Raw genomic sequence first — 15,804 nt, forward strand, 5'->3', positions numbered from 1 at the left:
GGAAGGGGCAGCTACCACCTCTCAGGGCAACCTTTCACGATCCTCATTGGGAAATTTTTTCTTATATCTAGTCTGAATGTATCCTGTTTTAGTTTAGAACCATTACCCCTTGTTGTATTGTTGTCATCTTATTGCAGTAAGTTCCTTACCTTCTTGGTGATTTCTCATGGGCAGCTCTTCACAGCACTGACTCCTCCTTCACAGTACAGCCAACAAACTCCAACTCTCTTGTAGCATTCTTCTTATTGGACACAGCTGTGGCCTATTAAGGGCAGGCCTGTTCCTAATCTTTGGTGATGAGTACAGCTGCAACTCCTCTGGTGTGTGAGTACCTTCTACACTATCTTTATTTTCTTACATTCTATCCGTCCACATTGTATCACTCCAGACCCTAATAAAAAGTCTGTCCCCATCTTTGCTGTAGGTCTTTAGGGTACTGGGAGGCTGCAATAAGGTCTCCCTGGAGCCTTCTCTTATCCAGGCTGAACAGCCCCAACTATCTCAGACTTTCCTTACAGGAGAGATTCCTCTGATCATCCTCATGGCCTTTCTCTGGACCTGCTGCAGCAGGTCTGTGTCTTCTCTGTGCTGGGGACCCCTGAGCTAGATGCAGCATTTTAGGTGGGAGTCTCACCAGAGTGGAGAAGAGAAGTAGAATCCCTTCCCTCAACCTGCTTGCCATGCAGCCCAGAATACAGTTGAGTTTCTGAGCTGCTAGCGCACATTGCCTGCTCATGTCCAGATTTTCATCCTCCAGGATCCATAGGTCCTGCTCTGCAGGGCTGTTCTCAATCTGTTCATCCTCATGCACCCTGACCTGGTGCAGGATCTTGCACTTGGCCTGGTTGAACCTCATGAGGTTTGCATGGCCACACTTCTTGAGCTTGTAAATATGTTAACATTTATAGTATTGCTGCAGTATTCAGATTATGCTTAGGTAAGCAATATATCTACCCAAAAGGAAAACACTTACAACCACTTGAGGCATTACTAGCTTTCTGACTTTCCGCATTTTATTTTCAGAAGTATTATACAGAAATTGCCTCCCTGTGAATGCTTTCTCCTTTCTGCAAATGTTTTAGCAGTAAATAAAATTTTACTAATGCATTAAATAATTCTGCAATAATTTTGGCCAGACAGACCTTATTTGAATCTTTGCCCCAGATTTTCGTTGGAACTATTGACCTATTTCTCTCAGTTCTGCCTTTCTAGTATTTTGGTGTAAAATATAATCATATGCATATTCTCTTTATTGAAAGTCTTGCTATGGCTGTCATAAATGATTGTATATATAAAAATATGTGGCTGCTTAGTAACAAAGTTCTTGTAAACAATTTGGTCCATAAAAAATGAGTTTCAGTAATCTAGAGTTTAAGACCAGATCTGCTTTTTTGCTGTTTCCTCTCCTGCTGTCCCTTTGAAGCCCTTTAGCTGGCCTTTCTCACTATTGGTGCAGGTAAATATACCAAGGATTGATGATGTATGTGAAAGCTATGATGCATATGAATAACAGAAGGCAGCACTGAATTGGAAATTATTATGTCAGGGATTAATAAAATCTATACAGAAAAAGAACTGTAAAGGTAAACTTCACTGGAACCCTTCCCTGTATTATTGAGTACATCTTGGTAAACAGTTCCTGTTTCTGCTATCGAACTGAAACAAGATTTCCTAATCTGAAGTCAGAAGCATCATCTGCTCTTGCAGTGTGGCAGACAGCAGTGTATTATGTTTATGACAGTATGACAATATTATGTGTAATATTCTCATAAACTGTAAGAAGAGAAGTTTTGGAACCACTCCTAAGAGCAAGGGTGAAGAACAACATCTATAGACTCTTCACATTCCCTTCTCTGACTGAGCATGGAAGCCCTGCTTTGCATCTGCTCTCATTGCAGTGGTTTTTGCTACATCTAACATTTCATTCCTAGCTATGGATGCGCTCTCCAGAAAAGTGATGGAAAAATTAGCTCAAAAGCTAATTGCTTCAAAGTAATCCTGTGATGGCTGAAGCTATAAATTTCTCAAAATACTCAGACAGGCCCATGTAACTTAATCTGATGTTTACCTGTTTCCTGGGAAGGCTGCAGCTGTGTTTCCTTCTGTCATATACACACCACCTCTTCTAATCGGGTTTTAATGGTAGGTGGCACAAGTTGAATGAATAGTGATATACTTAGAATAAATTAAAACTGAAGACTCTGCTGAAGTATCTTTTTTAAATCACAGAAATATTTTAAGATGAGAAGGGAAAGGAGGAAATAGATCCTAATCCATGACCTAGTGTGTTGAAGTTGACACTATCCATGATCTCTGTATAATAATGTGAGTTATGATGTTGAAAAACAAGACTGTATGTGTCTGCATCAAATATATTTAAGTAGAAACACTAATATTGCTACAAGTAATAAACTGGAGTGAAAACACTGTTAGGTTTTCTTCTATATTCTGAAACTTATTTCTTTCAGTAGGGAAGGGGGAAGGTTTTTGGAGTCTCTTTTTGATAGATATAAATATTCCAACTATTACCTTTTGAGAAATCAGTAAAACAGGATCATCTATTAATATTATTCATACAGGCTTAAAACAGTGCTGTAAACACTAATTCAAAATGTCTGGTTTCTGCATCAGTGGAGACGGAGGTATTTATTCAGTAAGAGATAAAAGGCATGTGCATTGCCAAATAGCATTCTTACAGAACAAATGTAGCAAAAATCTGAGTTTTCATAATACTAATTTATAAGCAGCATATTAAATACTTAAAAAACTATATTCTTGCAAATGAGTTCTGTCATGACTGTTCTAAATATGTGAAGTGCTTGTTTAAGTAAATGATTGCATTTAAATTTTCAGTCTTCTATGTTAAATACCTTTATATTCAGGAAACCTAAACTGCTTTGGAATGTGACAAGATTTTTTTTTTTTTTAATGCATGTGCCTGATTGAGAAAATGAGAACATTAAATTATTAATTCCTGACAGTCGTTTTACTTGAAAATTATGCACAGTTCATTCCTAAATTTATCTGAAACAGTGTACCTTTGGGGAGTTGTTTTTGGAACTGCCAGTCTGCAGAATGACCTCAAAAGAAGCTTATGCTTAAATGACCGGTACAGTTATTTGCACACATATCAAAACACTAGTGTGCATCAAATGGTGCAGCAGATTATACATATGGTCATTTTGCTGTCCACTGACTTCCATTTATCAGAAATAAGGGAAAGAGGCAACATTTGCATTAAGGTGTAAGTAGCTCTATCATAATCATGGCTGAGTTTGTAACTTTGCTTTTCAAAATCAGTGCAACAGCAGTCCCTCAGCAAAGTCAAATCACAGAAGAGTAATAAAACTGACTGAGATGGCTACTTCACATTCCTCAAGCTGCTCACTTTTTACTCAGTATAGAGGATCTACTAGTGTTAACTCATTCCCATAGCCATTTCGCCTTCATGGAAGGCAGACAGAAATGAGAAGGCATCTGTCATGGTTTGACCCCAGCTGGCAACTAAGCCCCACACAGCCACTTGGTCATTCCCCACATGGGATGGGGAAGAGAATCCAGAGGGTAAAAGTGAGAATACTTGTTGGTTGAGATAAAAATAGTTTAACAGGTAAAGCAGAAGCTGGGCACGTAAGCGAAGCAAAACTAGGAATTCATCCACCACTTTCCATGGGCAGGCAGGTGTTCAGACATCCCCAGCAAACTGGGGCTCCATCATGTGTAATATGTGACTTGGGAAGACAAATACCATCACTCCAAAGGTCCTCCTCCTCCTCCTTCCCACTGCTTTATGTACTGAGCATGACAGTATGTGTTGGTATGGAATATCCCATTGGTAGTTGGTGTCACTTGTCCTGGCTGTGTCCCCTCACAACTCCTTGTGCACCCCCAGCCTCCTCACTGGTGGGTTGGGGCAGGGTCAGAAAAGGCCTTAACACTGTGCAAGCGCTGCTTGACAATAATGAAAACCTCCCTGTGTTATCAACTGTTTCCAGCACAAATCCAAATCAGAGCCCCATACTGGCTACTGAGAGAAACATTAACTCTGTCCCAGCCAAAACCAGCACAGCGTCTGTGGGTAATGATCTGAGTGGATTGTGTCAGAATGCAGTCTTACGATGTTAGTGGCAATGTACTGTTTTCAGATACTGTACCTTAGGGTTCTTGGAATACTGACCCTTCTGTGATGTGTAAACAGCTGTGCCAGTCATGGCAGTGTTTCTTTTGCAGAGAAAGTTTTGACTTAATTCAGCTAGTTTGTTCTACCAGAAGAGTTTAACTTCTGCACTGAGATTGGTTAATTTTAGACTTAACTTCTTCTATTGCCCATATAAGCTTTCTTAAACTTGCTGTTAGGACTATTCAGTCATTATAAAGTTCAGCAGAATCTAGAGTCACCTTTGTATTTGTCAAGCTCTATGCTATGGCAACCCACTTGTTATATGCTTAGGTATAAATTTGTTAGCCAATTCTTCTGCCTTTTTCTTGAGCAGCTTGAAAACAAAAGAGGATGGTTGATCTGTTCCGTAAAAACACTTTCATGATATTTTTGTCCCTGTATCTTTTAAAGTACTTTATTGCAAATTCTCTTTAAGGCATAATTCTTTTTTTGTCACACATGCATCCACTTTCACCTAGATCAGTAAATGTGTTCATGTGTTAAAGTGGCTTACAGACACCAAGGCTCAGAGTGAGAGCCGTAGGTTCTTATGGATTATTAGCTCAGTGTGCCTGACAGGTGTGCTCATATGGAGCTATAGAATAAAGCCTGTGTGAAGTACTTTTGAAAAAGGGGAAGAGAGGACCTTTTCCCTAGTGCAAAGTTCATTTATGTACTCTTGATTAAATTAGCATATCAAGAATAACTTCATGGATTCTAAAATGCAAATTTTAATTCTGAAGCACAGATAAGTGTATTTTGATACATGGCTACCAAATTTGGACCTTCTCAGTAAGACCTCTGTTAAAATTCTTACTACAAATGTTGGTGTGCAGAGACTCCTGAAAAATAAGTAGTGTGTACTGCTACGTTGGTGTGGTTGTCCTTAGGGAAGTTTTAAGTAGGTTTTTTGTCTTTGGTTGGTTTTTGTTTGTTTTTTTCCTGAAGGACAGTAATGTGCCATCTTCTTTGAGAAAGAGGTCTTTACAAAATCTGAACAATATCACAGTCTGAAAAATATCTCAGAAATTGAGCACGTGGGGGCAGGGTAGGAGGGAATAGACAGCTTTAATTATTCTCATGGCCTTAAGATATTTGTAATTTTCACTTTAAAAGTGATTCTGCTGCTTTTTTAGATGGTCCAGCTGAAGCATCTGTTACAAACGGAGGCACTGCTGCTGCCACAGCACTGAATGACGACCTGGATATCTTTGGCCCCATGATCTCTAATCCTTTACCAGCAGCTGCAGTACCTCCTGCTCAGGTAAAATTTATTAAGTGTATTTAGTTATATGTATGTGTAAATATGTGCATGCACAGGGGTACTTTCCTTCAGGAAATTGTTCTTTCACACAGAATGAGTGCACACTTCTCAACACATCCTAAGCATCTCATGAGTAGAGATGGTTAAACTGTAACACCAATGTTTTTCTCACCTCTTCAAGCTTCTGGACTGCTTGGATATAGAAGTAGATGATGTGGTCTTTCCTTCTGGTTATCCAGCTAAATTGGATTCTGTCTTACCCTGGTGATGGTAGTAATGTTTTCTTTTAATTTATATTCTTTGGTCTTGTTCTTTTTTTATTAGGTATTGCTGAATATAACTTTATGTTCTCAGGTTATTGGGCATCAAGTCATCCTTTTTAAGACCTCTTGTTGCTTTGTGACACTGGTATTTAGGAAAGGCTGCAGCAGATGCTTCTCTTTTAGCCCTGCTAAAAATTTGGGGTCTGAGGTTTCATACTCAAAATCAAGAACAGATATCAAGAAAAATTTGTATTGCTATCTGGGCTTATTTGTCTTTTGTATCATCTTGGAACTTGTACTTGAGAGTAACATAACTCTGCACTTGGCCTGCTCCGTCTTATAGCCATGATAGTTTGGAAGCAACCCATCACCATGCCTGCCACTGCCTGGAAAGGCAGCTTTGGTACATACAAAGAAGCTGATTGAAGCTGCAGCTCTCCTAAAGTAGCCATACAACTCAAAGAGCAGGGTGTTGGTGCTGCACATGTGCAGATTTCCTTAAGCCGGACTGATTTCTTAGGGGGAGATTTTGGAGTCGTGCTGGGCTAGCTTCCCCATCTGGGGCATTTTGTTAAGGTCATTTAGAAGCTTTCTTTTGTGGGGGGCTTTCTGTCTCACTCTGCTGAACCAGAAAGAATTGTGTGTATTCTTGAATTTATGATTTTGGGGCTCTGTACTCTCTTCATCCTTGAGTTGTCATAGTATCCACAATGGAAGGGATAATGATGAAAAGGTGTTCTGAGTGCCTTAAAGCAGATACATGTTATTCAACAGATTTTGTTATCGTCTCCCTTTCTCTGCTTGCTTCTGAGGGCTGACTTTGTGCAACATGCAAGTGAGGGTTTCAGAGACTGAAACCATGTTTCTTTTTAAACATAATGTTACAGATAGAGCAAGCCACCATGTGTTAGCCTTCCCATAAACAGTGAGGGAAATAATATGTATATTTACATTTAGATGTGGATGCGTTAGCTAAAATTGCAAAGGAGATTGTTGGTGTAGATTTTCTTATCTCTTGTGGAAGTCTCTGCTCAAAGTACCAGGAACAGCAGTATTTGAACGCTTTTTGCCTGCTATTCTAATGTTTTATGTCAAAATTAATCCCTGTAGAGCTAGATGTAACCCCTTTCTAGCTTTCCTTAGTTTTTAATTTGTTACATTTGGGTGTAGATTAAGTAAATTCAAATCTAGAATCGTGAAGTTTTCACTTGGCCTCAAAATAAACGGGTCAATAGTAGTGTTGTACATAATGGGTGGCACTGAATTCTAGTTTTCCCCTTTTCCAGCCCTTGTGAAGCTGGAAGTGATAACTGCTGTAGGTAGTTACTGTGTGCCCAGGAGAAAAGAGCAACCTGAGAAAGAAGAGAAAAGGCTTCTTTTGTTTCTATTCCTTGGACATGTGATGTGACCTGCTGGTTAAAGAATTATTTAGCTGAAGAATACAGGAAATCCAAAAGAAGGCTAAATATTTAAGAGTGAAAAAAAGCAAAGTGAAGGCTGATACCTTAGGTGATGATGACTAGTGATGGGTTAAATAATGGAGTAGTTGCTAAAGCATACTGAATTTTATGTATATATTACATTTTAAATGCGTTTCTGTGATAAAGATTTGGTCACTGGACCTTTTGTGAGAGGAATATTTTGACATGTTGTTCATCTTTGTGCTAGTTTCTAGACTAAGTATGGTATTTACCAAAAGGATTAAAAAGTGGTAGAAAGTACAATACTATTCTCAATATCTGGTGAGTATCACCTTTTTTATATACTAGAAAGTATGAATGTATTTACTTTCTGTAAACAAACCTGTCCAGATTTATAGTGACATTTTTCTTTCCTCTGAATGCTGTAATCAGGAGGAACAAACAGAACTTTCAGCAAGCATTTTTTTTATCAAGCACACAATCCTTATGGTGTATTGCAAGATTTAATTCTTGGTTATCTTCCATTTTTAATCAGTATTTCAAAGAAAATATAATGTAATCAGATAATCTACAGATAAGAGACAGGAACACAGGTTTCTGATGGTGATTACATGGGTTGCTTGCTAAAGTGGGGCAAAGAGAATATTATTACTATCCTGGTTCTTTATTTTCCTTATTATCCTTATTATTATCATCATCCTGGTTTTCTTCAGGATTATCAAGACCTTGCACACGTTCTGTTTCAGGATGGTGATGTCTAGTTTGGGAACTGAGACTGGGGAGAAGTTGCCTCTCATTTGGCAGTGCTATAAGTATTTTGTAAGATCTTTCACCTTGCAACATGGAAAAAAGTTGTATGGGATTCAGAGAAGAGTTAGGAGAATACAGGGTGCCTTATTATAAGAGGGTTTAAGGACTTGGTCTATTTAAATTTCTTGATGTGTGAGGCTGTAATTGGTGAAGTGGGCATGAACTCAGATCAGCAGTTGAGTAACCCTAACATTCAGTTCCTGTCCTTGAAATTGGAAAATTTAAAGTAGAAGTCCATGTCCAAACCCTAACTTGAACTTGTTTGAATATCTATTAACAGAATGTATTGAAATTTTTAAAAATTAAATAGAAGAAGGGGATGAAATGTGGAATAGCGTGGCTTGCTTTCTTGCTGAGATATTTACCATTATGTTCTGCATTGTAGGTGTGTCTGAGGTGCCACAGTGGGATTTGAGAGCTTTTCTTCTGAAAAATATGGAATTTATTGGTGCTCCTCAAACTGATCTGTATGACCCTTGAGTTTTCACAAGATTGCTTTTCTTCTCCATTTTAACCTGAAAGGCAGCATTTAATGCTAAATGTACTCTTGTTTTATGGCACTGTGGAGCACAGAAATGTCTGTTTGAATGTTTTATTATGAGACTGAAACATCATGATGTCTGCAAAACTTAGGATTTATGTCCATTGTCATAGCCAAGACATATTTTTCAAGTGAAAACAAAAGCATTTGTTTCTCCTTTTTCAAATGTGACTTGAGCATTGATGATCATGAGCACTTTGACTCTGCTTTCAGATGTGCCTTTATCACAGTTTTCAAAAATATTTAAAATGTTTCTTCCCACCATTCTGTATAGCTGTATGCTGTTATGCAGACTGTTGAATTTGTAAAGGACTGGTAAAGAACAATATGTGACAGAGTAATTTGGTTTTTTTATAGAAGTTTGCCTATTAGCTAACTCAGGGGGGTTTGAGAAGAGTTACCTTAAGCAGCTCCTACAGTAGAACTAGATAAAAGGTATGTGCATTATTCATGGGCACAGAAAGGAAAGAAGAACATTTCATATGTTTAATGATGGTTTTTCATGTGAAATGGGCATAGCTAAATTATCAGTATTAGAATAGGGTTTGTTGCCAAGTATTATATAGGAACTGAGCAAAGGTCTATCATTTTCACCTCTACTTAAAACAATTTCCTGAATTGTTTTAGCCACACATTAATTTCAAATTTCAAATCTTCCAGCAAAAGTGTGATCTTCCTTCTTCAGTGAAATTTGTAGGGAGGAAGAGAAGGGGAGAATTGTGAGGTATTAAGTTTGGAAGCATTAATTCAGTGAAATATTTAATATATGTCTTTCTCCAAGGATACTCAAATCTAGTCAACTTAAACTTTCTTGGATTTTGTGTGTGTGTGGTTTGAATTGTACTGTATTGGGAGCTGAGAATCAGTTCAGTGGCTACAAAAGTGTATTTTCCTAGAATGGTGTATGTTTTTCATTATTCTTATCTGACAAACTTTGGTGGTGTATTTTAGATAAAGAGATGTTCATAAATACTCATTTTTCCCTGAGGCCAGGTGTGTGTATCTAGCATGATTGCCATAGATTGGCAAACAAGCTTCAACTTATTAATGAATTGTGGTGATGTTAATGTGTCAAAGTCCTCAGATTTTATGTAAAAATGTTTTGTTTCAGAAATTTGCTTTATCATGAATGTTATTTAAGCAGGGCAAGACTGGAGAGCTATGTATTCCTATTCCAATGCAATCAGCTGAAATGCTTGTATCTTGTGCTTATGTTTGCTTTACCATTGTTTATATTTTCAGGTATCTGAAAGCAAAAGTTTCATTCCTTCAAATGGAGTTAAAGCAATTCCAAATGTGGCTGCAGGCTGGGCAATAAGTTGAGAGCAGACCTGCACAGAGGGACTTGGGGGGGGCTGGTGGGTGCAGATCTGAGTATGAGCGGGCAGTATGCACTTTCAGCTTGGAAACCCAGCAGTATCCTGGGCTGCATCAGAAGTGTGACCAGCAGGTCAAGGGAGATGATTCCCCAACTCTGCTACACTCTCATGAGAGCCCTGCCTGCAGTCTGGGACTCCCAACATAGGAAGAACACGGACCTGTTGGAGCAGAGGGGGGCCACAAAGATGCTCAGAAGGATGGAGCACTGGTCCTGTGAAGTGAGGCCAAGACAGTTGGGGTTGTTCAGCCTGGAGAAGAGAGAAGGCTCTGGAGACACCTTTCAGTTTTGAAGGTGGACTACAGGAAAGATGGGGAGGGACTCTTTTTCAGGGAGTCTAGTGACAGGACAAGGGAAAATGGCTTCCAATTGAACAAGGGTAGGTTTAGATTAAGTATTAGAAGTAAGATTATTACTGTTAGGGTGGTGAGATTCGCCCCCATCCTTGGCAGTGTTCAAGGCCAGACTGGACAGGACTCTTAGTAACCTGATCTGGTGCAAGGTGACCTGCCCATGCCAAGGGGTTCGAACTTGATGATTTTTAAGATCCCTTCCAACCCAAACCATTTATGGATCCATGATTATATTCTGTTTGGTGCTTTGAGTGCCTTAGGTGGAGCACAGTGAAAGAGCAGACATCATACTCCAGAACCAGAAGGAGTCAGCTGAACAGAGGCTGAACTAGAGGCACAAAAATTTATTTTAAGTTCTAGAGAAGGGAAATCTGAAGAAGGAGTTGGAAATGGGACTGCAGGGAAGATAAATGTTTTCAAGTCTAGACAAGGATGATTGCAAAGGAAATGTCTTGCTTGTTGTGAGTACTGGACGTGCAGCAAAAAATAAAGTTAAATTTTTAATCTTCTTGCAAGGTTAATTATATTCTTCGATATGATTTGAGAAAGTGATAGAAATCTTAATCTTTTTCAGATATTGCTGATAATTCCTAAAAGCAAGAGAACAGATGAGATTTCTTAGTGGTTTTTTTTTGTGAACTGGATATAGTTGAGTGCTCATTTCCTCATTAGTTATTAACAGGAAATAACAGTTGATTATTTTTAATGGAACTGGGTAGATGTCTAAAAACAAAATATGCAAAATCAAAACAGGAAGAGTTGAAATAAACATCAAGTCCATCTACAGTGCAAAGATAAAAAGGGTAAGAATTGTATATAGAATTTAAGACCTTAATAATGTACTTAGTACCTTGCTTACATAAGAATAATTGTGTGCTAGGCTGTATTTTCCCTATGCAAATAGCTCTCAGCAGGGAGAAATTGAAAATGTTGTGTGGGGCTATTATTTATCACCATACAAATGGAAAACAGTGGAGACCTGGCTTTTCTACAGGCCATCCCTGCTTTCCTAGATACCAGCCAGAGACATGCAGATGGCAGGAAAGTGCGCCTGTGCTTTTTTCTCTCCTTCAGTCCTTCTCTCAACTCCGTGTGTCCCACTGTCCCACTTCCCTCTTTCATTTCCTCTCTTGCCACCTCTCTTTCAGTTTGTAGGAAAAATTCTGTTGCATTGATACCATGAAACTGCTTACCAGTATGATCCTTAAGCACCTGATGAGCATTTAGGTTTAGCATAATGACTCTCTAAGAGCACTGTGTGTAGGAAAATGATTAGATGAATGCCAGGTGTGTTTTTATAGAGATCTTGGGTAGCATGACGATGTTAGAGATACAAAAATCATGTCAATGTTGGTTGTTTTTTACCTTGGATGCCACCTGCTGTTTTCTTGCCATGTATTTTGCATTACCTTCCATTTATTCAGCTGATGAACACTTCAGGGAGTGCTTGTCCGGTGCTTTGACTCCTTTGAGGATCTTCCAAAACCAAACCGAATGAAGAGACATTAAATGAACATTTAATCTTAGGTTGTAAACATAACATGATCAGACCTCCAGGCTTCCAGCTCTGCCTTCTAGAGAAAAGCAAATCCCTTCCTTGCTGCCTGCAGGCAGCAGAGGGGAAGCTCCCTCTGTTCACCCACTTGCAATGCTCCTGTGTGCTCCTCCCTGCAGCCTGCTGGGCACAGCTGTGGCACAGGGGCTGTCCTAGGCAGGCACCACGGGAGATCATGTCAGCAGGGAACAATTCAATAATGGGCCTTCCTGGGTGTATGCACAGGAAAACAGTGCTGCTCTTCAAGATGGGCTTTTACCTGAATGTGTTGTTAAATCTGATTCTGGTATTTTTAAAGACTGATTATGTCACACTGATAAAGAATTGTCTCAAATAGGGCTTCATACTACCCACTTAAATAAAAATTGATTTGCTTCGCAATCATAAATTATTGTGAGAAGGAAGAAGTTTTTTTAGTATGTACAGAAAAAACTGGAAAATTTAATTGTACATTGGCCGGAGAGGTTTCATAGGTATGTTTCTGTTTGCTTTCCCTCTGTAGTGCTGTCAGCCCACTCTTGGTTGCCCACTAAGTCCTATTGACTTTGGCCCAAATTGGCTGTAGTATAAATGCAGTTCTTTCACTTTCCAGAAAGTTCCCATTTTTGGGTTTTTTTTTTCTCTTCCCTTTCTACAGCAGTTTTGGAAATTTTTCACCATCATGAGTATGAATCTGCAGTTCTTTCTCTTGCTGGTTTCTTGCAAATTTAGCTAGTAACAGAATTGTTCTGTGTTGTTGTTTTCTTTTTTCCCTAATCTCTAGCACTGCCTTATGCTAGAGGTTTTAGCACTTCAGAAGTCATACACTTAATGTGTTTTTTGAAGCTGCATATTGAATATTTATGGTGTTTGTAACAAATCCAGTGTGACCATAGTGGACTTTTTCAGGGCTTAGACAGTAGCACACCAGCAAAAGCAGCAGATCAGAGATAGTTGCTTTAAGGAAGATTATAGAGGTGTTCCATATCTGTGTATTTTGTGGTGTCCTTTGTCTGCTCACTTGGGTATGGGATCTCAATAAACAGACCTGGTTATATGTGAGTTCATTGACAGTGGTATTCCAAGGAAGATTTTCTTTTAGTATGGAGAAGAGTTGACGCTCATGCAAGCTGTGGGTGCAGTAGGTACATGCTAAGCAGTTGGAGATCACTTAGCTGGACTAAATAGGGCCATAGTTTAAGTATGATTTGCAGTCCTGGCTCTTTTTCATTGTGCATGCAGTTGATTTGCATTAGAAGTTCCCACTGGTAACAGGATGAGTTGTGTATTTTAAGGAATATAACAAGAACCTATGTATTACCTGGTTCCCCAAGAAAGCCCCCACGTGGAACTGTATGGGTATGAACAGCAACATAACAGCACTGAGAAACTGGATGTAATTTGCTTACAAAACATTCTACTGCAAGAGCAGTACAAAGGCTGCCAGCCTGCCTGTGTTTTAGTTTTTCATTGGTAGATTGCAGTAAGTTTTAGATAATTATGCTTTCTCAATAAGTGAAACGTGCTTACAGAACTCTAAGCCAATTATAAGCAATGTTTTTTAGAAATTTTATTACTTGGAGTAGATAACCAAAATTTTGCCTTTTCTCCAAAGATACATTTCAAAGCACTTAATCTTTTGTTTTAGCTCTTCTTTAATCTATTCTGCCTATGAGAGGATTAATGAGATGTGAATTTTAATCTCCTTATTGATTTCCTAATTATTTTTCATAATCTAACTCCAGCTCTTGATTTATGCTTCTCACTGATGAAAAATGTAGAAGCAACAGGAATGAATAATCTGTATGTATACGCCCTGAAGCTGGTTGAAGATTTAGTTTTCTTTGTTTTGTAACCTCCATCTGGTCTGAAGGTCTTTCCATCTTGCCTGTACTGCTTTTTCCTGTCTTTAGTCATACCACATATTTTTAAATTCCCATTCACTTAAATTTAGTTTCTGTAAATTAATGAGGTTTTATTAAGTTGAGGGGCAAGGGTGTACAACAAATATTTAACATCATCTTTTGCTGGTTTCTTTCTACTGAAAGTCTGTCTTGTCTTTTATTTCCCAGAGCACTTCCACTAAACCAGCAGCTGCCACCTTGTCTGGAGCAGCCGGGGATCTTGATCTATTTACTGAGCAAACAACAAAATCCGAAGAGTCAGCGAAGAAACAACTCTCCAAAGACTCCATTTTATCACTGTATGGCACAGGAACAATGCAGCAGCAAAATGCTCCGGGTAAATAATGTTGTGAACGTTTCTGTGCAGTCCTATTTTAATCTTTATCTAGAAAAGTTACCTCCTACAAGTATAAAGCTATGGTTGGATACCTGTTAACTATATTCAAATGAAGGTTTTTATTTTCAGCTTTTATAAAACTGAGAATTACTGAAATGTAATATGGATGACAAAGAAAAATGTGTGATTTTAATTTATTTATAGTTGTTCAAGTTATCAAGTGTACAATTTACTGAAAGTTTTGTGAAGTCAGATTCTGCCACGCAATTAATCAGTGAGGGTCTGAGTCTCCAATGTGCAGGCATCAGTCTGTCAGGATCCCTGCAGAACTGCCAGAGCTTTGGTTTAGCTGTGTTTGTGTGAACACAAAGACCTCCAATACAGCAACTGAATGATTCTGGTTCACCACAGGGATGCCAGACTTTCTTGGCAATTTAGCTCGTGGTGAGTCCCTTTCCTTTGAGAGTTTTAAAGTAATTTTTGCTTTTACCAGAAGCTAAATTGGCAGCACTGACACACAGATGGATAGAGTTATCCTTACAATTATTTTGGTGCACTTCTGACTTATGGGATGGGGGTGGAAAATCATGAGACACTTCTGCTGAAATCTTCCCTTCTCTGGTACAGGTATGTTCATGGGCTCGTCTTCTATGCCATTTACCACACAACCATCAACTCACTTTCAAGGCTTTCCAGCCATGGGAGTTCCTGTGCCAGCAGCACCTGGGATGATGGGAAACATGATGGGACAATCAGTGCCAGTCATGGGACAAAGCACAGGCGTGATGGTAGGAGTGGGAGTGCCCAATGGATTTACTGGTACTGCACCAACTGGTGTGATGGGACTTCCTCAAACTGTCGTTGGACCTCAAGGTGGAATGGTGGGACAGATGGTCACACCACCACAAAATAAGTATGGATTGCAACAGAACCAACAAGCTCAATGGAACCTCTCTCAGGTAAAGACTGACAATTCCCAGCCAGGAGTGCTTTAGGAAGAATGATGCTTTTTGGATACAAAAAGTGTGGCTGTAGGAGGAAGGTCAAGTGTAGCCAAGTTAAAGACTACTGGGCTATGAACTGCTCAGAGGCACATATTAATAAACCAGTGAGTAGTTCAATGAAAGATAACTACTACAAAAGCAGAGAATAATTTTGCCAAAGTAGACCAAACTCAGTTCTCTGCTTCCACAGCTCTTCTCATCCTGTCATCAGAGTCAGCCAAGTAAAAAGCTTAGCTCAGGTAGAGTTAAAAAATTTAGAAATGAAACACAGCCTTATAACTAAAAGCAGAATTTAACTTCTCAAGGATAGCCATTAACAATGAATACATTCATTCACAGATTTCAGGATAAATTTTGGTGGAATGTGAAGTGCTTTCTGCTCTTAACACTTTCCTGTAGATAGTTTGTTTAGGTGCATCTGTTATTTATCTGTAGCATTTCCATCCTCTGTTTTAAACATGTTTCAAAGATTCTCTAGAAGGGTTAATGTACATGTATTTGTACATTTTCCAAGGAAACATCTTGAAATCAAGTATTTGAGCATTTATTGGGGCAGGGTGAGGCAGAGGGATCAGACTTAAGTTATTCCCTTGGAGTTCTGCATGGATGATAGCAACTATTTTTTTCATACTATTGTTTGTGTTATTATAACAATATAATAATTCCATGCTGCTTACTTAGTAATGCAGGAAGAGAACCTTTAGTGACTGACTTAAATTAGATGATATGAATTTTTACTGTTCTGCTGCATTTGACGATGTGAACATTTATGAAGGTAAACAGTATTGCCTACATGGATACAACAGCCCCTGTTTGAAAATACAGGCTGTCATTCT

At 38.8% G+C, this 15,804-nt stretch overlaps 1 protein-coding gene across 3 annotated transcripts in view; it reads left to right on the forward strand.

Annotated features, from left to right (window-relative positions):
• The window catches only part of SMAP1 (small ArfGAP 1), a 91,263-nt gene that overhangs the window by 73,093 nt on the left and 2,366 nt on the right, over positions 1–15,804 (forward strand). For all 3 annotated transcript variants that reach the window (XM_084203739.1, XM_084203740.1, XM_084203741.1), the window contains 3 exons: positions 5,296–5,423; positions 13,796–13,964; positions 14,592–14,923. In XM_084203739.1, coding sequence (XP_084059865.1) covers positions 5,296–5,423; positions 13,796–13,964; positions 14,592–14,923 — 629 coding nt within the window. The remainder of the gene's footprint in view (positions 1–5,295; positions 5,424–13,795; positions 13,965–14,591; positions 14,924–15,804) is intronic.

Source organism: Fringilla coelebs (genome assembly GCF_963513975.1).
Source record: "Fringilla coelebs genome assembly, chromosome: 3".
In the NCBI taxonomy this organism is placed as follows: domain Eukaryota; kingdom Metazoa; phylum Chordata; class Aves; order Passeriformes; family Fringillidae; genus Fringilla; species Fringilla coelebs.